The following is a 26,429-nucleotide window of genomic DNA, read 5'->3' as shown; positions in this document are numbered from 1 at the left end:
TGGATCGGCCATAGAGATCTATTGCTCATTATGTCTGAAATTCCAATACAATGGTATGTAAAATAAACTGCACAAACCAAATGGAACTGCCATCATGGAGAAAAGCCCTTTCGACAAAGCTAATGCTGCTCTTCCAGACTCGAGATCAATAGACTTTGCATCGTAGTCGTACATCTTTTTTGCAAGAATTTCAACCATAGGAGCTGCAAAAGAAGAAAAGGATACTTCGAAAGCACGATCAAATGCATAAATCATGGTCCGATGTTTCACAGAGACAACCTCAGCAAACATTAGACCATTTGTAGCAGTAGCACACTAGCTAGTAGTAAGGCCCATCAAGAAGAGGGTGGCAGCATATGGCGAATAGCTGCTCATAGATTGTGGAACAGCTCTCAGAAGGAATCATGAGAATGGAATGCCCATAAAAGCAGAGAACTGAGCACACATGACACGGCCTGAATGTGGGTACAAGCGTGACATCTGATCTGCAATTATTCCACCAACAAAAGAGCCCAATGCACAACCACCAGCAAAGAGACCAACAAGGACTACTGAACTATTGTGATCAAAACCTGTAGAAGAATTTGCAAAAGATTTTCTACGTCAAAAAAGAATCATTTGCAATAGATCTCTATGACAAGCAAATAGACCATAAAATTAATTTTAGCACCCTGTTGACAAGCAAATAGATCTTTGCATTTTCAGCTTCGGTTTTGATAGCAATAGAGATTTTTCTTACCCTAATATATCTAGGGATTTGAGCTAAGGGAAGAAAGTGCATTTTTACTCGGTCAACACTTCTGCACAGACTATAATGCCCTTGATATTCGGTCGTGCATCTCACTTGATGATGCTTCCCGTCAATCTTAACTGTTGGATTTGACAGAAGGGCCACGAATATGTTCTTTTATTAGATCAAGAGCCAAAACTTTACCGTTAATTGTTGGAGGGCTAAATTTTATTTGAAAAAAAGTTGAAGGGCCATTGGGATTTTTTTCCTTTTCCCAAATTAGATTATATCCAAACAGTGGCAAATTAGGAAAACGTTTTCGAGAAAATGTTTTCCGTCCAACTTAACAGACCCTAAGTTTCATCTTTGCAATCTAGCCCATACAATTTTCTGAGGGGAAAAAAAAACATAAATTCTGCATGTCCAACAGCGCGTTTTAGTGGCAATGTAAGTAACTTCAGGCTTACCTTTAAAAATCACAAATAAAAACTAATACAAATAAAAAAGGGATATTGATAACCATATTGATGATATAGATACTTATCACTTCATCATATAGATCCTTATCAGTTCATCATGTATATGTACTCACAAATACAATTGGAATTCTGCAAGGAATGAAATTCATTGGATTCCAAGTTCTTTATATTTTACTAACAACTAATTTGCCATACTTTTTCAGGCTTATAATTGGAATCGAGCAATCTAAGTCATTTTCCAAATATAACATGGTCATAGTAAAATTACTCTAAAATATGTTTTCAGATAAATTATAAGAACTCAAAAAACGGAAGAACAAAAATAAATGGACTAAAACTCAAAACCAAAGAAGAGGGAAAAAAAATGGAAACTCAAGAGAAATATCTTAAAGTGATGTTAGTCGGCCTTAAGAAAAATTAGAAAGATGATTGATTTCCAAGAAGATACATATTCTTTTCCTTCAATTACAAGATACATATTCCTTTCCTTTTGTGATCCAATTACAGAGGAGATAATATTAGGCTTCCAACTATAAATATCTACATAAAGCAGAATTGCCTAATAAATCAGGAAACCTCAATCTTTTATTCTTTCAGTAAATTTTCTGGAAGGGTTTCAACTTTCGCTTTCAAAGATCTCAACGTAAGTGATGTCACGCTGTCGCCTTCTCTTCTTCGTTTTTTTTTTTTATTGTTTTCTTGCCTTCTATGTATGGTAACGTGTGTCACAAAAATTTTTTCCTAAAACCCTATTGTTTGCATTTTTTTTCCTGAGTTTATGAAATAGATAGTTTAAGCCCAGGATTGAAGCTTTTGTGGAATTTTTTTTTTACTTTTCCTTTTTAGCTATTTTTGAAGGGTTTTTATGTTCGTTAATATTTTAAAATATATGGTTGTTTCTTCTAGTTTGATTATTATTTAGTTTGATATTTGTAATTCTGACTAGGTTGATTTGGTCTAGGTCTGAAATTTTCTGGCTAAATCAGTGTTGGTTGAGTTTTAATAAGTGAAATTTTGTCATATTGATTATCCCTAAATTTTTTGTGCACTTGAGTGTAGAATATTTGAAGATTTGATGCAATTTTAGTAGTTTTCATTTTGCTTGTACTAGTTTCCTTTCTTTTTGATTTTTTGCCCCTTTCTACTGTTCTCATTAGTAGAATTTATGTCTTTGGTTTTATCCTTGCAATTGCTTGCCTACTCGTGTGCAGTTGCTTATCTTTCCTGCAAGCATAGTATTATTATGAACTCAATAGTTGTAAAATATCTGATTGAAAATTTTACATATGTATTATTAGGTTAATTGCCGTCATGAAATCCAGTATTTTAAGATTTTAAAAGTGTGGTTTAAGATTTTAAAAATGATGTCCATCCACTAAATAAGTGCAATAATGCATCATGATTAAGCTTCATTATTTTATCAATAAGCAAGTATTTTCAACATATTTTGGTTAATAAAGCAAAAGGTTTTATTGACAAATAACCGAAATATCATTGAACAAATTGGGCTGGTGCTTGATGCAGTATTACATCTTGATTCGTTAATGTCAATGAATTTGGTACCATCGGCAGGTACGGTTAAATTTTTATACAGTTGCATGGTTGTTGTATTTCATACATAATTTGGTGTATGCTTATATAACATTATTATGCGTATAAATTTTATTTGAGGACACAAACTCAATGTATAAATAAAACCATATGTATAAAGATACATCAAAATCAAATTTTGAAAGAAATACAACAACTGTACAGAGTCGCACCAAACCGAATGGAATTGTACCTGTCCCAATCCCATGAATTTGTACCGTCCTAACATAGTTCAGCTTAACTGGCTTGATGTAGATGCTTAAATTTTGGAGCATTTCATGTGATTTAGTTCAATGTTTATGTATGTTTATTGTGCCTTAGTTGATATCTTGGGACACTATTGACCATAGCAAGAATTCAATACAGGAAAAATGTATCGTGTCGCGAAGGCATCTGAGTTTCTGGCCATTACTGGTGCTTCCATTAATGACATCAAGATCACAAAGAAGGCAATTGTCTGGCCATTGCAGAAATGCAGAGTCATAGATGTAACTCCAGTTAACTACACTTTCGAAGTCAATGCAATGAGTGCTGAGAAGCTACCCTTCCTCCTCCCTGCAGTTTTCACAATAGGTCCAAGAGTTGATGACCATGACAGCCTTGTTAAGTATGCCAAACTTCTTTCTGATCATAGTCACGATTCTCATAATGTCAAGGAGCTCGTTCAAGGTGTGATCGAGGGAGAAACTCGTGTTCTTGCTGCATCAATGACCATGGAAGAAATCTTTAAAGGCACCAAAGATTTCAAGAAGGAGGTTTTTGGCAAGGTTCAGCTGGAACTCAACCAATTTGGCCTTTTGATCTATAATGCTAACATCAAGCAACTCGTTGATGTCAGAGGCCATGAATATTTCTCCTACTTGGGCCAGAAAACTCAAATGGAGGCAGCAAACCAGGCAAAAGTGGATGTTGCTGGGGCAAAGATGAAGGGTGAGATAGGAGCAAAAGAAAGACAAGGTCTGACACTTCAGAATGCTGCCAAGATTGATGCTGAGACAAAGATCATATCGACACAAAGGGAAGGTGAAGGGAAGAAGCAGGAGATCATGGTGAAATCCCAAGTAAAGATTTATGAGAATCAAAGGGAGGCTGATGTTGCTGAAGCCAATGCTCTGCTAGCTACCAAAAAGGCTGGATGGGCTCAGCAGGCAAAGATGGCTGAAGTGGAGGCTGAAAAGGCTGTAGCTATTAGGGAGGCAGAGTTACAAAAAGAAGTTGAGAGGAAAAATGCATTGGCCAAGACTGAGCAACTAAAGGCTGAACAACTCAGCAAGGCTACTGTTGATTATGAGATTAAGGTATTTCAATGTTTTCTCTATGTCCTTTATCAAAAGTGATTTGATCATATCCTGATTAAGCTTTCTTTTTTTTACTTGTACTCTTCATAACCTTTCATATCAGTCTCTGTTCTAAATTATTTGGGGGGCAAGGAAGAAAAATATTGGACTTGCGAAGTCAAATTCCTCTATATATCTTCATCAAGTAGAAAAGTATAGCGGTTGTTACTAATCATACAAGGCTTATTTTTTGATATTTTCTGATAGGAAGCTTCTCCCAACCCAATCCTCGTCTAGTTTGACAATCAAAATAAGCAAGAGTTTTAAGCAAGTGTATCATTGTTCTTTGTGCTACCAGATTTAGTCTGTACGTTTCATTTGACTGGCTCTTTAAAAAAAAATTCCCGTACTCATGTTCCATTAAAAATCAGGTTCAAGAGGCAAATTCAGTTCTCTACAAGAAGCAAAAGGAATCTGAGGCAGTGCTATACGAGAGACAAAAGGCTGCAGAAGCTCAAAAAGTGGCAGCAGAAGCTCAACTGTATGCAGCTCAACAAGCTGCAGATGCGGAACTTTATGCAAAAAGGAAAGAAGCTGAAGGAATGAAGGCTCTTGCAGAAGCACAAGGATTCAAAATCCGCACCTTATTGACATCACTGGGTGGAAACTACAATGCTTTGAGAGATTATCTGATGATTGAAAGTGGCCTGTTCAAGGACATTGCCAAAATCAATGCTGAGGCGATCCAAGGACTGCAACCTAAGATCAGTGTTTGGTCAAATGGAGACACCAGAGATGGATCAGGTGCTGCAAATTCTGCCATGAAAGAAATAGCATCAGTTTACGGTGCATTGCCACCTTTGTTCCAGACTGTGCACGAGCAAACCGGTATGTTGCCTCCGGCTTGGATGGGCAGTCTACCTAGTCCTGGTGCAGGCAAGGCTATAACAAACCAGCCAGAGAATTAGATATCAGGACAGTTGCTTCTTATAGTGCAGTTTCTTAGGTGGAGATTTTCCAACAATAAGCTTCCAGACGGTTGCTCATTTCATTGTTCTTGTTAGAAGAATTTACTTGTTATTTTAGAACATATTTGACGAAAATTTTATCACTGCTGGATTACAGTAGAATGGTCATCCATGTCTGATTAAGTTCCTTTTGTGATTTCAATTTATGTTGTTCAGCATTCCCAGTAAGATTGCAGTGCACATTCCATTATTAGCATTGGACATAAGGAATAATGTGCTATAGCTTTGAAAATTTGGAAGTTGTTACTAGTTGATAGCAATTTCTTTGTTGCGAGAATCCCCAAAATGTTTGGTTTGTAGTTCCCCAGTGTTCGGCTTTTGTCCTCAAAAAAGAAAAAGTAGTTTAATTAACCTTTTAATATTTTTTTATTATTAGAATTTATAGTATACATCTAACACAATTTTGGATCTAATTTGAATATTCTTTTGTCATGAAACTCTCAATATTGATATTTGAAACTTAAGGAACTATAATGATTCAAATTCTAACCATTGAAGACCCAAGATTCAAAGTCAAAACTGTCAATTAACGGTAAATTGATTTTGACCTTTAATCATTGTTGAATAAATGTCAATTGTTTTAAATTTGCCTAAATCAGAAACCTTAACCACCAATTGTTTTGGTAAATATATTAGAACCGTTTAGTACACTGGCCAAATATTGAAAACCAAAACCGCATTTTTCCATATACTTCATGACAATGGTAACTATTTTAATAGTAAACATTTAACTTTTTGAGCCCTTAATTTGCATAAATTGAGTTGCGGACAACTTTGTCTCTGCCAAGGCCGGAATTCTCACTGACCCGACCTGAGGAGGTAATCATACAAGTGAAAAGCAAAGAAAACAGATTCTCTAATGACTCTAGTTCTTGATATCTACTACATTAGCCTTTTTTGAAGAGCTTGGTTTCCAATTTCTATAGTATGCTCTATCTACCCATCACCTGTAATCTGGTTGAATATAATTGGGCAAATTCCACTTTACCCTCTGTGGTTTAACGTTTTTTTACATAATCCTCCTATGATTTCAAAATCTATACATAACCCCCTTATGATTTGAATTAAAGTATCAAAGTGACGGGAATGACCATTTGTAACGAAGTCACCTAAAATGTTAAAAATACCCTTATGTAAAGTTGAAAATTATTTGTTAACCAAGGGGGGTTATGTGTATATTTTGAAAACCATAAGGGGGTTATATGGTAAAGTATTAAACCATAAGGGGGTTATATAGTAAAATATAAAAATTATACGGGGTTAATGTGTCATGTATTTATAAGGGTAATTTTGATACTTTTAGAAGTTCTATTATGAGTGACTATTTCCGTCACTTTGACACTTTAATCTAAACCATGAGGGAGTTATGTATAACTTTTGAAACCATATGGGGGTTATGTAAAAAATGCTAAACCACAGAGGGGTAAAATATAATTTGCCCAATATAATTTGACAATAAATAAGAAATGATAGATATAGAAAAGATTAAACTTAATGAAACAACACAAAGGCGCCCTTGTTAATGTCTAGGTTTTTCAATTGTAATACAACTATCTTTTGATAGATTTTGAAAGTTAAAAAAACAGCAGGTTATGCTTCAAGGTGTTTATTCACTGCTAACAATTTCATTAGTAAATGGGCACTAGAAATGATCGGTTATTAGGTACATATTTTGTTCGAATAAGAAATTTTTAGGTTGAGTTTCAAATCACCAACCAACACATGGTGGTCTATTGTGGTCTATTGAGAGAGAGAGAGAGAGAGAGAGTGCATTCACACATTAGGTTAGATGTGATTTAAATATACTAACAAGTATGCTTAAAAAAATGTATTAACGAATATCTATTAGACATTCGTTAGCAAAACCTGTAAAACGAAAAAAGACAATTGTGTTCAGGATCTACATGATACGTATCGTATCTACACCGAAGGGAAGTGTATGTGTATGGTGCTTAGGAATTCCGGTTTCATCCAGAAGCCGATGGTGTTCTTCCACATCCGCCAACATCTTTTCTCTGGACGGCAAAGTCACCTGTCTCGACAAAACTTGCGTCACCCACTTGGCTTGGAATTCCATCATACGAAAATTTACGGTCTATTAATCAAAAAAATGTCAAAATTAGCTTTCACGTTAGTAAGTCGAAATATTTCATCTTCTAGTTGCAAATTAGGAATTAGAACCAAGGGTTAATCTTATAGGCACAAACAACATATACACTAACAGGGTTAGATGCATACTATATATACAATATTTGGATTTTGAATTTAGTTTATGCATAATCATCATGTGTTTAAAATCGATAGCACAATCTATGTATAGAATGTTAGGTTCCATTTGATAAAGCTGAATCTGAATTCTGAAGTTTGAATTCTGAAATCTGAATAATGAAATAATTAATTTACTGAATTTTAAGCACTGAAAAGAAATATATGAATGTTTGAATTTTAATGCTGAACCTATTTATATTGTTTGATAAACATTTATAACTGGATGCTTAATAAGTTAAATTTAACAATTTTGCCCTTATATCTTTTCATCCAAAAAAGAAATAGAACCTATGATTTAATTAACTTAAAATTTTTAGGTATGAAAATGACAATATTTATTTTTAAATCAAATTAATATAAAAGATGAAATATATTATATGATAAGTATGGAGAATATGTGAAAGTCATTAAAAAGGCAGAAAAGAGAAATAGAAAATCATTAGATAGAGAATGTTAAGTTGTTTAGTTAGATAAGAATTTTGAATATAATTAATAAACAACGGTAGATTTGGTTAATAAGATAAGGTAGTTGAAGTAATTCTATTGATTCTTATTAGAATTAAGCATTCAGTTAGGATTCTTGTGCTGAAAAAAATACACACAAGTTCAGTACTACTTAACAAATTCAGCAAATGGATTTTTATTTATCAAACGCTCAAAACATCTGAATGTCTGAAAAAGTTCAGATTCAGCACTTTTTTATGTTATCAAACAGGCCCTTAATCTATAGACTGAATGCAAATATTGGTAGTATTTGAAGAGGTACATAACAAAAAAATGATCTAATAAATACTAACCCGGCTTGGGATTCCAACAAAGGAAAGAGTAGGAGCAAATTGCGGAGGAAAGACGTGTTTGTATAATGGATCAACACGATTGTCATCAATGGTTATAATTCCCTTTGTGTTTAAGAAAGGGAAATCGTATTTGTAACTGTCAGCACAGTTTAATAACCATTAATCCCCACTAATTACAAACACTCTTCAGTCCCCTTCGGCCTAAATAGCAATGATCTCATGTTATTGTGCTAAGTTTTATTTCAAAATTGTACCATTGTGGTGTTCCTGTGTTTATAACAGATTATAGCCCCTCAAATGTGGGGACTTGGTTGGGCCAATACAGTATATGTTTTTGTGCAGTTGCATAACGTTGTTGATATATGTGTGACAAGCATATGATGCATGCAGTTGCATGAGATTTGTTGATATATATGTGAATAATGTGTAGTATTTGGTGTAAATTAATACCAAATTATTCTAATTTATATAAAATCTTCAATTCATAAATAGAAATTTTGAATTAATCTCATATATACTGATAATGTATATACTAGCAGGTACAAATAGATGCCACATGTGCAAGAATTAAAATTCATATTCGAAGTAGGACTAAGTGGCATGCACTCATGATGAATGATATATATACTGTTAGTATATACAGGATTAATTTAAAAAATTATAATCCAAAACAATATTATACGTTGTTATAAACCAAATATTGTAGCACATAACAACTGCATGAACAGAGCCAAAACACACCTGTACTGGCTCTAAGCACAAAATGTTGTATCATATCCAGGTTAGGGCCATTGCCAATTTCAAGCTATTATTATGGTTCCAAATATAATGTGTGGGCTTTTTGTTCAATAAGTACTAGAAAAATTTGAAAAAGATAGCAAAGTCCTACTCCTGCATGCTTAATGTATGTGATCAACGGATTAAGACGGAAAAAGAAGAAACACTTGTCGGTTTATACCCTGTACAATGAAGAATGATATCAGCATCAACGAAAGCTCCATCCTTAAAAGCAATTTCACCATTCTCATAGCAATATTCGACCTACAAGAAACTTTAGTTGAAATTGCATACTGATCATCGACAAATGTAGGCCCCAAAGAAAAGGCCATTCGAAAGGAAACAATGGAGGACTACTCTGTACTCCCAAACTCGTATCACATTCTCACTTTTCCATTTAAATTTTAATTTTAAACACTTTATACCTTAACCTTGTAAATTTGTCCCATTTAGTTAGTCCAATTAATAATATCACTAGCAAAATTAACTGAATAAAGGACTGTAAAGCCAATGACAAACTATTGAAAGTTCTCCTTTTATCATTTGTTGCTGGACAATTTTCAACAATCTTAGTAATGAAAATTCTCTTTTTATTAAAAAAAAAAGTACTGAAAGTGGTCAAAAAAGGTGAAGTGATCATAGTTAGAACAAAATAATACGTTGTGATTGATTTGTAGTCCTCTATTTCATGAATTTTGCAAACATTATTATTGATTGAATTTAAGTGGGATAAATTGAGAGGTTAGAGTGTTTAAAATTAAAGTTTAGAGTGCAAAAATAAGAATGGTATATAAGTTTGAGGATGCAAAGTGAGATTAAAAGAAAAAAGAAGAAATATTAATGCTAATTGTCTTGACGATCACGTGCAGACGTACTTCAAGATATAGCAAAATAGCAATAATGAATCAACAACAAACCGATTGTCTTCTGGAAAGGGGGAAACAAGCTGGTCAGGGGGAAATAAGAAAATCTGGAAACAGCTATGGGTCTTCCAGTAAAGCACAAACACAAGGTGTTTTTATGGAAGTGCCTCCATCAAGTGCTACCAGGTCGAGAGGCAATCTTTCGGAGAACGGGAAAAGGTGACCTAATGTGTAAGCAATGTGGTGAAAACAGTGAGACAGTGGAGCACATTTTCTTCCAGTGCAGGACCGCAAGGATGATTTGGAAGATGGCTCCGTTGCAATGGGATGGTCTGCAGCAGTTTACAAGCGACTTCAGGAAATGGTGGAGTACGCTAATGGAAGTCACAGATAGGAAGGAAGGAAGGGAACATATAGCATTGACAGTGGACATTCTTTGGCAAATTTGGAAAGCCAGGAATACAGTAGAGTTCGAGGACAAAGAAAGACATCCAATGAAAGTGATTACAAAGGCAGTTATGGAATGGGAGGAATATTTGAAATCCCAACAGACTGAACAGCAAGTGAGCATCTCAGAAACAGATATAGCTGATGCACAAGAGCAGAGGGTGGTCGAAGATACAAACACACTGACCATTAGTGTACATGTGCGACAGCATCTCGAGGGTCTGAACATGGGAATCGGCATTACGGCAGAAAACAGATTGCATCAACTAAGTGCAGTGTGGCTGATGAAAGAAAGAAGCATCGGATCACCAGTACTGGACAACCTTGTGGCTATACAGTTGGCACTTTGCAAGCTTAAGGAACGTGGCTGCTTCAGTATCAAACTTCAGACACCAAGCCTTCAGGTTTACAAGCTTCTCAAGTATCAAGTTTCATGCAACATGCTACTAGCAGCCCACATACAAGACATAACAGATCTTAGCTTAATGTTTACGATATGCTCATTTGAGTTTCAGTCTGCTAATGATAGCATCAATTGTCTCAGTCATAAACTGAGTCAGCAGGCAATGCATTTACATTTTGATGAGGAATTCTTCGATCCTCAGTGTTTCAGTACACTTTTGTGAAGAAAAACTTGAGCCTTTACTCGAATAGTGTAATTTCTCTATTAGTAAAAATAAAAATTTTTAGCGTTTCGGGGAAAAAAAAAACAAACCGATTGTCTTGAACATTTATTCAACTAGGACACTGTTTTTGACAAATATGTTGCTTCCACAATTTCACAGCAGTGAGCCAAGCTACTAATATCTTTTTCTAGTAGCAGAGTCAGGATCTATAGTCAATGGGACAATATTGAACGCATAAAAATGATTTCATTATTATCAAAAGAAAAATTGAAGAAAGATTATGTTTTCATTATGAGTTTTTTTTTGTAGTGTAAAAGTATTGAAATCTTTTTCTATTCAAGCAGTAATCAATTTTCTGATTTAATAACTTTAAAACATTTGTACCACAGGAGAGACATGTGAAATAAATTTGTTACTCAGGGATGTGATGCGTGCGAATCAATGTTAGAAGAAAAGAATAATTTTCAAAATTCAGGACAAGCAAATAAAAATAAAAATAAAATTTTCAAAAATTTCAAGACTATTCTCTAAATTTTCAAAAGTTGAGGAGGGACAATTGCCCGCCCTCTCAACACCATGTGGCTCCGCCACTATCTTTTTCTCAAATTGGCTCATGAGTCAAACTTACGCCAAAAGTATTCACATTGGACACAATGGATGTCAAACCAAGGAGCTAGATTTGTACCTCTTTATGCAGCCACATATTGCCACAGTTATCCATTTTTGTGACTTTAACCTGTGGAAATCTTGATGAAAGATAAACTTCTTTGGCTACCTTAGAAATTTCGATGCCAAGATCATATGCACTCGGTCCATATCCAATCACAACAACAACGTAAATATTTTGAAAGAACAAACTTAGTGACAGAAACAATCGGACTGAAGTATCCGAAAATACAAAAGAACAATATGAAAAAAGGCAAGAAAATATTGGATATCGATATCTGATCCCCATAAGGCTCAGGAACTCTATAGTTGTGGCTATGGATTTGTTTTCCAGGCCATTTCTTGATTCCTTCAGGTAATAAACAGGTGCATAAAATCAAATAATTCACCTAATTTTTAGCCACCACACTTACATTTTACTTGGAGCATCCAAAATACCTTTGATTTCTTTTTCTAGATTACTACTGATAAAAAATATATTCAAATGGTTATGCTCAAGAGTAAACATGCAAGGTATGTAAACATGTTGTACTTTTTTCTTTTTTTTTTTTGTAAGAGATAAAGTTTGAATAGATCGGCTTCGATCATCACCACAGGTTAGGTATGCCTTTGGGACTAGGTTACTTTCAGAAGTTCTTATAAATCACTTATCAATACAATCCTCACATCAGTAGCAAAATTCGAACACACGACCTTATGTGAGAAAATGACTCATCTTTATCAAATGAACCAACTTGGTGTTAATAAACGTATTGTATTATGGGGTTGCACAGATGCATCTAGATTCATTTGGCAGAAAATGCTTCATGCATTAAAATTTCATGTCATCATCTGATATATCCAAGACATGATCCACATCCGAAATGGGGCCTCACAAATCCATTTCAAATCAGTTTGTCCCTGGAGTGTAAACAAGTTAGAGTAGAGCGTTAAAATAAAAAAAAAAAAAAATTGAAATCATCATTTTACCCTAAAATGGACTGGTGAGTCCTGGATCCACATAAGATCAAAAGATGATTAGGGGTTTTCAATTAGGAATGAGTACCTGGAGGATTGGCCAACTTGGGTATGGTATAATGACCATTACAAACCACAACAGCCTCAAATAGCTCCTCTGAATCAAGTTCACCACATGTTTTCGACTCAATAATCCAGTGAGGATCATCCTTCTGCTGGACATTGATTACTCCGCTATTCAACCGAATCAACCGATTGAGTCCCAAATCTCTAGCAAATTTGCTCAAGAACTTGAGCACCTCTTCATGGTGAGGAAAACACACTTTTTTACCATTATTTTTACTGACTATGAAAGGGTATTCTGTAAATTCCATAAGCTGTGTGGTAAGGTTTGTTCGAAGAGAGTTATAAAGACTACTATGAACCTCTGTTTTCAAACTCGGACCGGACCGGCCGGTCGAACCGGGAACCGGCCAGGTAGCCGGTCCGAGTCACATTAAAAAACCGGAAAATTAAAACCCGGTCAAAGCCGGTCAAAAACCGGGTTTGACCGGGAAAAAACCGATTTTTCCGGTTCAACAGTAATTTTTTTTTAAAAAATTCAAACTTTTTAATATTATGTTTTGACCCCCTAAATTGTTAAAACTTATTGATATACCTCAAATATTTGATACTTTATAAATATTGTCCTAAAATTTGATGTTATTTTTCAATTAAATTCATAATTTTAATTCTAAACTTGTTAATATTTATTAAATAATATAAATTGCTACTTGATTGTTCTAATTTCTTTGTATTTTCTTGTTAAATATATTTGAAACATCAAATATATATGGATATACCTTTATTAATATCAATATATTATTAGATATTATATATATAATATTTTAATTTTTAAATAATTTTTATTTATGACGTCATCCGGTTCGACCCCTATCGACCCCCGGTCGAACCCATTGACCCCTGACCCCTGACCTCGACCGAGTCGCTATCCGGTCCGGTTCTGAAAACATAGCTATGAACAACATCTCTATTAGGGTCAAGCCCTAGAGGATCACTCTCGACTTAAGGATCATAGACCCATATTCCACCAATTTGGTCTGACTTTTAATAGACCACCACCTGATGACCTTCTCTTTGAAGCTTACGGGCTATTACAAGTCCGGATACACCTGCTCCGATCACTGCCACCTTGAGATGATGTCGTGCCATACGGTACGTAAACTAGTTTGCTACCACACGCTGATATTGGGACAATTCCAGACAAATAGAAAGCACAATATATAGCGAGCGAAAGGAAGCTAGGGAAATAAGCCAAATATATGGACAAGGGATCCTTTGTTACAACATTCAATATTACACTCTTGTTTCACTATCTATTCAATTGACACGTGTCTCAAACTATAATGGATAAGAATTCAACTTTTAAAATATCTCTCTTAGTGGGAAACTTTTTATTTTTGAGAAGTTATGTAACATAGAAATGTGTAACGAAAAAACTGCAAATGAAATATATGGTAGGACAGAAGGTTCAATCGAAACAATTTTGTATTTTAGTTCAAGGTTTCTCCTCTCTTTTCTTCTGAAAAGGGGGATATGGGGAGAGATGACAAGAAGAGCAACCTGTATTCGTGCTAGCTTGAGCTCTAACCAAATCATTCGACTCAAATGTTATAATTAATAGTGTAGGTATAACAAAGCCTCCACTCGGGAAAAACGTGGGCGACCTTAGTTTTTGGCGTACCAGAATACATTTGACTGAGGATTCATTAGTATCAGTAGTCACTCAGCCACACAACAGTCTTGATCTGGTTGGCAATGTTGATTTACACATAAACCTCAGTACGCCAAAAACAAATCATGCATCTTTTTACAAATTTTAAGACCGGTTGGCTGTATAGGAGTCCTTAACAACCAAAATAATAATAATAATAATAATAATAATAATAACTAATCGTTTATATTAGTTCTTGTTTTTTTTTTTTTTTTTTTTCAACAGCCGAAATCAGACTTTTGTTTATATTAGTTCTTGTTACCCAATCACTTTTCCTCTTTTTTTTTTTCCAGCAACGATAGTTTTTGTATTGATAGACAAAAGGATATACACCTATATGAGCAAAGGCTCAAGTAGTACTATACAAGAGTGTTAGACACACTGAGGATTGATCTATACACTTATATTAGTTCTTGTTACCCAATCACTTTTCCTCATTCAAATTTTTATGATAAAAGCCAAGTGTTGTAATAATTTTGGAGCTGTGTGTGTCTAATTTTTCTAGTCCAATGCTAAAGAACCAATTTTGATTTGGACATTTTTTTTTCTAGGAGTTATTCTACTTTCTAGCCTTGATTTTTCTTTTTATCAATTTTTATTTTGTATGCTTAACTATTGAATTTGACAGTGTTTTTTTTACTATGAACTGATAAAACATATGAATCTAGGCACTGAGGAAGGTGATGTGGTGCACACAGGGATATCTTTGATCTATTTCTTCACCCTATACTATTTTGGAGTGAACATATCTTTCTTTGGATGGCATAAAACAGAAGCTACCCAATTTGACGTGCAATTATGATCACGATTATTAACTCATGATTGTAATCAAATGTATCATGAGTTAGGTGTTTCGTGGGTATGAGCTTGTTGAATAGACTATTCTATTATTTGGTAGCCATTAACATATTGATTAAAAATTTACAAATAAGTTTCTTGTGTGATTTTCGTTTATTTGTTCTGCATTCCAGGTAAGAATCAAGTGTACATTACGCTATTAGTATTGGACATGAGAAAAAATGTCGTATTCTCGTAAAAGTTAATTTGGAAAATGACATTGGCCTTATTCTTTATACTTAAGCGCTAGAGCATTTGAATTTTCTATTTTTTTAATGTTTTCAGACCATTTCAAAGGTTAATTTTCTTCTTATGTTTATTGAATAATTTTCTCAATGACAATTTTTTAACAAATTACCCAATTACCCACTAAACTTTTAAAATGGTATAGTTTTGGTACTCAAATTTTAAGAATATGAAGTTACCCATTTAACTCGCAAATAAGTATATTTTAGGTCATTCTGTCTGTTTTTACTATCAAGTCTGCCACATCTAAGAACTTGTATGAATCGATAGACAGACTTGATAATAAAAATAGACAAAATGACCCAAAATATACATATTTGCTACTTGAGTAGGTAACTTCATATTATTAAAAGTTGAGAGGGTAAAACTATATCAGTTCAAAAGTATTGTGTGTGTGTGTGTGTGTATTCTCAGACTTTAGGCTAACCTCAAGTGTACTCAAAGACAAACTTTACGGGTGCCAACAAAACTACCATTTATATGCGATTATTTATTGTCTTCCTTTATTCAGATAATTTCTATTCACTTTTTTTTTTTTGATAAAATTAACATTGAGGCTATCTTGACGGGTGCCAATAAAGCCTGTTGGAACTTGTTGCATTGGTATATAAATTTCATTGTCTTTGTTTTAAGAAATTCAAAGCTCACAAGTAATTGCAACCAATGCGTACATCTTTATACACTAATTTTCTAATCCAACAACTTCATGGTTTCTTTCTGCCAAAGGTTTAATTCTAGTTGTGACAAATGCAAAATTTATTATGATACATTTCCACTACTTTTACCTTTTTATTAATTACACATAGAATCCTGATGTTTATAACTGAAACTTTACTTGGTATAACAAGGAATGAGACTTGTGAGATCTGGTGGTTCCGTTCTTATTCCAAAGGGTTGCGTCTGTAGGTTAAGTAGGAAATAGTTATGATCAAAATTACAGTTACACCTCATATTGGTTTACCTAAGGGGCTGCTCAGGTGTAAATCGAGTACTTTATAAAAAATTAAAATTTATGTTTTCCCTCATTTAAAACTTAAAGATTTTAAAAAATGTATTTTATAGATTATAACTTTGGATTAACTTTTTATATACTGACAATGTGGTGATTTTTTTACACTAACAGTTTTGAATATATACCATATATGTATGATTTGAAATTCAAATTCGAATACATATTATGTGACATGATCTAAACCTACTAATATAAAAAAGTTTATACACTGACAATATATCAAAAAGTTATCTTATAACTTTTACCAAAATTATAGGACTAACTTAGGGATGGCAATTGGGATTGATGTCCACGACGGCTAAAGAGGCGGGGGCGGGGGGAAGGGGGGGAGGAATTTTTTTCCCCCATTAAGAAACGGGGCGGGGGGACGGCGGAGTGTACCCCCACCCCACCACCCCTTTTATATATATATATATATATATTACTTAATTTAATTAGTTACAAACTTATAATAATATTATTAGTTATAAGTATTATATAATGTATATTAGTAAATGTAATATAATTGATATTATCAATTATACTAATAATTATACATGTCTACTAATAGAAATTATTAATTAGTTATACCTAAATTTACTAATACATTTATGCTAAATTCCTAATTATACTTAACACAATAACACTTTTTCTCAAAAAAATACAATAATGACTTAGTGATTGTATTTATTTCAAAAGTGAAAACTTGACTACTTTAATTGTATTTGTTTCATTATGTTGGATATATTCAAATAGTTTTTGTTTGATTGTTTTTATGGGTTTTAATTATGAAATTACAATGGATAATGACTTGGTAATATGTTGATATTTTAGTACTTAATTATTTACTAAAATTTTACTACAATAAAATTATATGACAAATTTTTATTAACTCCGTGGGAGAAGCGGGGCTGGGCGGGGCCAAACCCACCCCGATGCCATTCCTAGACTAACTCCTCTTTACACCCTTAAACTTGTACCACATTTTTATTTTACACCCTAAATTTTAATTTTGAACACTTTTCACCCTAAACTCTTAATTTTTGGGACACTTTGCACCCTCTACTCTAAAGTTTGTTCTATTCAAATCCAATCAATAGTTACATTCCCAAAATTAATAAGATAAAAAATGTGAAAATTAATCACACTGTACAGTTTTGTTCTAACTACAATCACTTAGTTTTTTTTTTTTACCACTTTCAGCATATTGTCGTTGATTTATAAGGTTACAATCACTAATATCATTAGCAAAATTAACTAGATAAAAGATGGTGCACATTAGTGATATATACACACACACACACACATTTGCTACAATATCTTAGCATCTTTTGACCTAAAGTTGATTTATTGGATCTTCTATGCCATTGATTTAACTAAAGTTGTCATTGATTGGATTTAAATGAGACAAACTTGAGAGTTTAGGGTGCAAAGTATCTAAAATTGAGAATTTAAGGTGCAAGGCATCCAAATTAAAATTTATGATATAAAGTGAAAAAAGGATAAAAGTTCAAAGGTGCAAACTCATATTCATTCTAGAGTTTATGTGTATGAAATTCACTCCATCAAACTATATGCTTTGGTTCCTTTGATTTATGTTGTTTAGTTTTATTTAGATGAAATTTGATGCAATAATTCCCATTTTATTCTCAAAACACCTAATTTCTTCAGAAATTAACGTTCCACAATGCTTTCGTACTCAAGAATGTTATGACATTTATTTCCTTCAAGATTCTATTACAATCAATAATACATATTTTGCAGCTTAAGAGAGCTACATTAACCTTCGATTTTAGGTGTTTCCATATTGGATAGTTCTGTGCTTTGAGATTATTTACAATTATAACAGAAATATCCTTTTCCTAAAACTTAGCAAACACTAAATTTAATTTTTATACCATTATCTGTGCTTTATTATTTGTAATGCTATAAAGTCGTAATCCTTATAGATTGATTCCATAATTGTGAGTTAATTGTAGTCATGCTTAATTTCAGGAAAAAAAAAATCTCTTGGCACACACTACGCTAAAACAAATTACTCCAATTTTTTTTCTTAAAAGGATGTACTGTAAATAAAACAATGAAAAATCCAACACTAGAATCAGTATCACAAATTGCTCAACTTAAGTCCCACCCAAAAGAAAAGAAAGGGCTTTATATATTATGTTTAGATACAATGACTATAGAAAAAGAAACAGGATCTGTCAGTACGAACCTTAAGGCTCTTGTTCAGATGACCAGCAAAAAATGCACATGCAGAGGTACTCCCTTGCGCTCCATTTGACAGAAATTACACTGTAAGAAACTTTGTTTTTCATATATTATAGCATCTATCCTAAAAAAAATTACTAAATATGAGGAATTGAGAGCCTCAAGGCCTATAATTTAACTTTCAGAGTATTAAATTGTTTTTTCTACAAATGTGTTGATGAGACATTTTATTTGAGCGATATTGAAGTAAAATGAGAATATTTTCATGTGTTAAAAGGAAAATGTTTACCAGCAATCAAACTTGATATGAAATAGAACTCAAACGTTTTATTTTTGAGTTTTATTTACTCACACTAAGATAATTATGAAAAGCATATATAAGTTCAGGGCATGAGTATCAATGTGAATTGTAAAGATGCATAGTCTGTAATATTTCTAGAATTCAGGAAGTAAGAAAAGAGAAAGCATCTAAAAATCTCATAAAAGAGTAGTATGACCATTTACTATCTTTCGGAACCAAAATTTCTATGTTACCAGTCATACTCACAATTTCTTGATTATGCATCTATAAAAATATCTTTTCTATTAATAGCCTCTAGCTTACATGTGACTCAAAATTTCTAGCTTATTTACTTTATTATTTTCTCGATTTTTCATTTCAAAAGCAAAAAACCGATAAGCTTTCGTTGGTTTCAATACTTTCATTCAGCTTATCTTCAACTTGATTTTGGAAAAGATGTAAACTTTAAAAATTTATCCTCAAGCTTTTCTAAAAAAGTGCCAAATATGCAATTAGGTCTACTACAATAATAGAAATTTTTAAATTTTTTTATTTTACTCAAATTAACTAGTGACAAGGGGGAAGGATTGGGTTACGTAGTAAGGTAAGAGAAATTATAAGTAGGGGGTCGTAAATTCAAAAGTTCTTACTTACAAAAAAAAATGGTGAAGAGAAGGAAGGAAATTAACCTTGTTACCAGATCATTAGCTCCACCGGCAGATCTAAAGGGGGTGAGGGGGGGGGGGGGTGCACAACATTTTAGAGATCTTCTTGCATCCCTTTAAAAAATTGAAGAATTTCACTTATGGCCTTGAAGAAATTAGACTTTGACCCCCCAAGATTTTAGATACTTCTAAATATTCTTATAAGCATTCAAGCTTTTCACTTATATCTTTGTAAATATTAGACATTGCACCTTAAATTTTTTACAAAAATAGAAAATTCCCTCTTAATTAAATATACACTTTGACTAGCCTTCGCACCCCCTCCCCCCTCTAACCTCAATCTCTAGTTCCACCAATGATTAGTTTAAGTAAAGCTAATAAAATAAAGGGAGAATTGCAATGTTGGTCCCCCAATAAATGTGTGTATATTAAATTGGTCCCCAATAGTTGGGGTAAAACAAATCTAGTCCCCAAAGTTTCTGATTTTAGCCAAACTTAGGACAACTAATGGAAATGGAACAATGATTAACAATCAATATCAAATTGCCATTAGTCAAAAACTTTGATTTTGCACTTTTGGTTCCTAATGTTTTGATTTTGAATCATTATATTTTTTTAATTTTTATATGGTGATATTAAGAGTTTTAGCATGAATTGAGATGCAAATTAGATGAAATAGCATTAAATGGGTAATAAAAATTCCAATTATACTTCTTTTTCTTCTTTTTTAATTTTTATTTCATTTATTCATGCTAATAATATATCCTTTTTTTTTGCATAGTTAGTTTCAAATTTGGTATAATGTATGTATATTATTGTTTCTCTCTATTAATTAAAATGATTTATATTAACACAACATGATCAGAACCTAAATCACATATCTTTGTTAAATAAATTGTAATTGGATGATAATATACCAATAATAAGTAAAACATAAAGTGGTGGAAGAAAGGATAATTCTTATATTTTAACTTTTTATACATTGGCACTGTAGCAATTTTTTTCCACTAACAGTTATAGATTTATGCCACATGTACATAATTTGAATTTTAAATTTGAATTCATGTTATGTGACATTATTTAAACCTACTCGTATAAAGAAAATTGTAGGCTGACAATGCTTTAAAACTTACCCATGTTTTAAAAGGATATTTAATTAAAGTTGAGTCGCACCGTTGTTGTATTGTTTGTACCTTCTACGTTGTGGTAGAGTACTTGTTTGATCCTGATTAGTAGACAAATGTATCCTGAACAAGTTAATTGCAGTAGATGACTTGTTTGATGTTGATAAGTTGATAAATCCGAATCCCGAAGGAGTTGGAGAAGGACCGATACTGTTGCTTGGGGTAATATTTGTCGTGATCACACATCTCTGTTGATTATTTATATGATAAGTCCATTGCATTAAACTTGAGAATATTTGTTCTCCAGTATTGAGAATATATAATATTTATGCTTTTCGTACTTTAATCTAAAATGTTCGTAGTTATAGGATTGTTGATTGAATATTAATAATTCGGTAAGACTAGACATGTTGTATCTACTCAACTGAGAGGATATTGAATCACAATCATCATTCGTGCAGAAGTTAAGACCAACATGTGAGTGCTTATTAGTGAATAAGTTCAATGAACGTGAATCGAAGCAAGAACACGAAAAGGATTTATTAGCTGTCAAATGATTATTCTTAGTTATAATTGTATATGTGATTCTTAGACCTGAAACATCATGGTTTATATTGTGTATAATTCCTATTCTTTAATAGCACGATATATTTATGTTGCTTGTAATCTAAATTTGAATTTAATGCAATGGACCATCAGATTGATTTGAATTTGACAATTAATTTGAATTCAAATTTGAAATCCAAATTTTGTGTATGTATATACATCAAACTGTAACAGTATATATCAGATTAACGCATTCTTTAATAGTACAATATATTTATGTTCTAATCAACAAATATAAATAAGTGTTCTTGGATGTATTGAATTATATTTGGAAACATGTAAGGGGTCAACAAAGAATTATCACCCTCAGTAAAAAAAAAAATAAGAAAAAAGGGAGAATATCTCATGTGATCTTCTAAAGATAGAGCTTTGAAGTCCTTGACGGGCAGAAAGGGTTGGGTGATTCGGAGGGAAGAAATGTAAGTGAGAGGTTTGGGTTCGAACCCTCTCACTTACACTATTAAAAAAAAAACTTAGAAGTCCTTAGAATGAGAAAATTAGAAAATAGTTTGTAATTATTCAAAGTTTATCTTGTAAATTGGCATATGTGATCAAGTCCAGGATTTTGCCACTTATTCTACACTCTAAATAGACTAACCAAGATAATTTATGATAGACGAATTGAATTAGACAGCAATCGATAACTGAAAAGTTCACAAATAATTCATACCGACTGGTTTTCAGAAAATACTTGGATGAAAATCTGGTTTTTCCTTTTTTTTCGTTGTTCTTCAAGAAGAACGAGACAGGGTTTTTGTTCTTTAGCACCGCTCCTGGGACAATTAAATTTCCTGCTGCTGTTTAAGAAACAAAAGGCAACGACGTAATATGAATATGATCATACGACAAATCTGGAGATTATTTTATTAAGTTCAAAGAATTAATCTGCCACGTACTGATAATATGCCTATGGTGGTCAACTTGATGAGATCAGGTTAATAGTTTTGATCAATAAAATAATGCAAAAGCTTTCTTAAAAGTCATTTACTCTAACAAATCAATGAAATAGCAGAATCTTTTGGGAAAGTGTTTTGTCTTAATTTTAGTGGTAGTATAAGTCAAATTATTGTATTTTACTAATAATGACATATGAGAAGTGTAATTTAAGTTTGTGATGCATGTTACATGTTTTGATTAGATTAGACCATAATTTAATATAAAAACCCTCCCAGATATTAAGTTGTAACGCCAAAGAAGTATATGAGATATATTTTTTATTAAATAGGGTTTTTGATTAAATATATCGGCTACAGATATATAAGGATGTATTTATTTCAAAAATTTCTTGATCCCTTATTTATATTTGTGATATCATGGAGTATAAAAACCAACAGCTTCCAAGAAATTAATATGTGAGGAATTTCATTCACAATCTTACACATGTGCAAATGGTGGTGTAACTTATCTAAGGAATCAGACCAAGAAACTATTATGTGATGTTCTAATTTTCTTTGAGGACGAAACATTTGGGGATTTAAGAAGTAACTGTTACACACTATTGAGGGTACAATATCTTAGGAAAATGGTGGGAGCATCATTATAATTTAAAGTTCCAAATCTTATGGTTTATTATCAATTTGCTTATTATCTATTGTTCATTTCTATAGATTATTATGGTTTTTTTTTAAAATTGTCAAAGATTCTCAATACCAACCTTTTGACTAACTGGTTTCGATTGCTATTTTTAGAAGTTTTTTTAGAAAAATGTATCATAACGATTTGATGTATGTAAGGTAAAAAGATAATTGGAAAATGTGTTCAAAGAGAACGTAAAATTTTTTCTGCACAAAACCACAATCCAAATTTTTTTGATTGGTTGAGGAATTTGAGGATTATTCTCACTTGTGACAAGAATGCAAATGCTTTAGATAAACCTATTTCTGAATCACTTCCTGAAAATTGCCTATGAAGATAAAAAGATAAAGCAGTGAAAAAATGATGATATTCAAGCTAAGCACTACATTTTAGTTTCTATGAATAATAAGTTTCAAAGGCAACATATATAAGAGCAATTTTTTGATTATATGCAACAAATGATTAACAATTAAGTAATGTTTAACTCATTAGCAACTTTTTGTTTTTGTAATTTTGTTGGCCCTAACCGTTTGATACGAATTCAGCATAATTGCATCTTGTGTTCTAACTTGATTATATTAGTTAATTGGTTAAATAGGGTTGACTATACATAATAACCTATTCTTATAATACTTACAAATAAATATTTCACCGTTTAATTGGTTGAATATGATTGAGTATACAAGCAAGCATCTAAACCTAATTGTATTTATGAAAAAATTTAAAAAGATGATTTCTATTTATACTTGAAATTAGATTATCAAGTTTACTACATCAACCCTTTCCAAGTAGGCATGTCAATGGGTAGGGTCTGTGATCTAAATCTAGACCCATTTAATTTAATTAGACTCAGATCTAGATCCAAACCCTTTTGGGTCTGAAAAAGTAAATCCATACCCAAACTCTCATGGATCTGGGCATTCAATGGGTATCCATGGGTATTTTATGAACATACTAAAATAAAAATATATTAAAAATGTATAGAGTTCATAAATAATATAAATACCATTCAATTTTTGTTTTCAAATAATAAAAATAACATTCAACAAGTTGAATGCAATATTATGAACTTAAAAGAAAGAACTATTATTGACTACTTGTGTATATTTTCAAAGATTTAACTGCATCCACATCCAATCTTTTATTTGTTTGCTTTTACCTTTTCTCCTTTTCCTGAAAAAGTCTGCACCAATTACAATAACAACTAGGATTAGTTCTTAAAAAAGAAAACAATCATAACATATATAAATATTCAACCTTATTTAAAAAAATGTAATTTTGTACCTCTTTTTCTTATTTAAGTATCAATATTGGTAGATGTCTCGCAATCGAGCCCTAAAATAGTGAATGAGATAAAAGTCATTTAATTAAGAACCAATAGCAAATAAATGATAGAATAAGAATATTTATAAATATTTACTCATTTTTTTCTTGAAGTCAATCCAATCATCAGTAGTCACTAATACTCCACATCTGGAAGCAATTTGGCACGAGTCTCATCAATCACTCTACCCTTCAACAGGCGTGTGTTTTTCTTCATCTCCCAAGATGACCACTCTGTCTTCATCTCCAATATTAAGAGTGGGATCCGTTGCCATTTTGTAGAAAGCAAAAATAGATTGATTATTAACATGATTCAGTGCGTATAAAAGTAATATACCATAATTTGCAAGTACTATGAATAAAGTAATCAGTAGAAGACTTTTATTTCATAAAGCAATCAACGAATCAATGCTTTATAATATCATGAATTTATTATTACTTTAACATATCGTGCACAACTATTTATTGTGCACATAGACGAATTGGGAACATTATAGTATTCGTTACTACCAAATTAAATCATATATTCATATGAAATATTTTTTGAACTTACCAATCTTTGAACTTAGTAGAGTAAAACAATAAAGACAAATTGAGAGATGGTAGGGCAAAAGAAATAGTTTGCAAGATTTCTAAGAAATGAAATAGAGAGGTAGGGAAAGACAATGGAGGCACACAATAGATAGGCATAGGTGGAACTAATTAGTGTTTTATTAGGTTAAGAGCGAATCATTTAATCTAACGGTCATGAAGTCTTACATCCAATCGTCATAGAATATTAGATTATTTTATAAATTTATTAATATATATTATTTAATTAAATATACATGGGTCTGGGTAGAGTCTGATATGGGTCTGGATTTGGATATGGATTCCAAAAAATCAGATCCTACCCAGACCCATGACTACCCAGACCCATGACTCTCTCACAAGGTCTAGGTCTAGGTAGGGTCTGGATTTGAAAAATTAAATCCAAACCCTGTCTATATGTATTGGATCTGGATTGGATCTGAGTAAAATCTAATCTATTGACATGCCTATTTCCCAAGCTAAACACAACTTGAAGCCTTCCCTTCTAGAACCACAAATTTCTTACCTGAAATTACATGTAGTGAAAGTGCTGAGAAAGAACTTGAAGCCTTCCCTTCTAGAACCACAAATTTCTTACCTGAAATTCCAAATTACTTGTAGTGAAAGTGCTGAGAGAGAGAATAGTTGGTAAAACATAAGCCTGAAATAGACGAGCAGCTGCTGGGGGAGTTTCCTCCAAATGCCCAATAGCTGTCGAATTACTGCGTATAGCAACAGAGAAAGCAGACAGTCAAAAGCAACTCTTTCTTAAATCACTATTTCAGAATTAAAACGGAAAAAAAGAATTAAAACGGAAAAGTTCCATTAAAAGAAGGAAAACAAAAAAAAAAAGAAAAAAAGGCAATAATAGAAAGTGCATTAGGCAAAACATTTTAATTGTTAGCTCCTGTCCTTTTCAACATGACTAAATTAGGAGTATATATTTGGACCCTTTCTTTAATTTAATTAATTTTCTTAGATGAAGGTTCTATTAATTTTGATAATTGTGACATAATCATACCTCTATAGACTATAGAATCCAAATTATTATGGGAAAAATATTCGCACAAAATGAAAAAAAAAATCGAAGTAGGTAGTAACGTAAAATTTGTTGAATTCACTAACTAAATCAAAGGGGTAAAACCAACTAAAGAGGCACAAGAATTTCTATTTCCTTTTATTTTAACATTATTCTTCACATTTGAAACGTAGAAAGAAGTTACAGGTAATTTACAAATCATTGAACCAAATTTAATCAAAATTTCAGATATTGTACTTTCTTAGGACTCTACTCGAACTCGCATTTTGAAAGCAAATTGGGAATTATTTTTAACTCGATAACTATAAGTGAGACTTTTTAATTAAAAATGGATTGAAAGAGCTAAACTCTAAACATCATGTAAATGTCACATCATCAAAATTATTATTGCTAAATTTAGATGATCTCATATTGAATGGGATCTTACTATATATATATATATATATATATATAGCATAAGAACTCAAATCAAAGACAAAAGCAATCCAATTTTTTTTTTAAAAAAAAAAAGAAAGAAAATCAACAGAAATATTATCAGGTGATGCAGAGTAGCATTTTTGGAAATACACACAATAAAAAAGAAAAATACTCGTAGAAATATAAAAATTAAAATTTATAAATCTATTAAAAGGTGGTAAATTTCCTAATAAATTCCTGGAAGCTGCAAGTTGTTTTCCTTCCCC

The 26,429-nt window shown here is 32.3% G+C and overlaps 1 protein-coding gene and 1 pseudogene across 1 annotated transcript; one reads left to right on the top strand and one right to left on the bottom strand.

Moving 5' to 3' along the window:
• Positions 1 to 3,170: 3,170 nt before the first annotated feature.
• On the top strand, positions 3,171 to 5,044 carry LOC113752152 (flotillin-like protein 3). The gene is made up of 2 exons (XM_027296285.1): positions 3,171 to 4,097; positions 4,508 to 5,044. Exons 1-2 carry the CDS (start codon positions 3,171 to 3,173, stop codon positions 5,042 to 5,044), a joined length of 1,464 nt encoding a protein of 487 aa, XP_027152086.1.
• Positions 5,045 to 7,004: 1,960 nt separating this feature from the next.
• On the bottom strand, positions 7,005 to 13,717 carry LOC113752151 (annotated as a pseudogene).
• Between the last annotated feature and the right edge of the window lie 12,712 nt (positions 13,718 to 26,429).

The sequence above is a fragment of the Coffea eugenioides genome, chromosome 11 (assembly GCF_003713205.1).
Source record: "Coffea eugenioides isolate CCC68of chromosome 11, Ceug_1.0, whole genome shotgun sequence".
Taxonomy (NCBI): domain Eukaryota; kingdom Viridiplantae; phylum Streptophyta; class Magnoliopsida; order Gentianales; family Rubiaceae; genus Coffea; species Coffea eugenioides.
Note: the sequence above shows the minus strand (reverse complement) of the source record. Positions and strands in the feature narration are given on the sequence as shown.

Bases quoted from the DNA above. Each gene is read 5' to 3' on its own strand.
- LOC113752152 (XM_027296285.1), top strand. From the start codon at position 3,171: ATGTATCGTGTCGCGAAGGCATCTGAGTTTCTGGCCATTACTGGTGCT. The intron at 4,098-4,507 runs GTATTTCAATGT...ATTAAAAATCAG, and splicing joins CTGTTGATTATGAGATTAAG to GTTCAAGAGGCAAATTCAGT.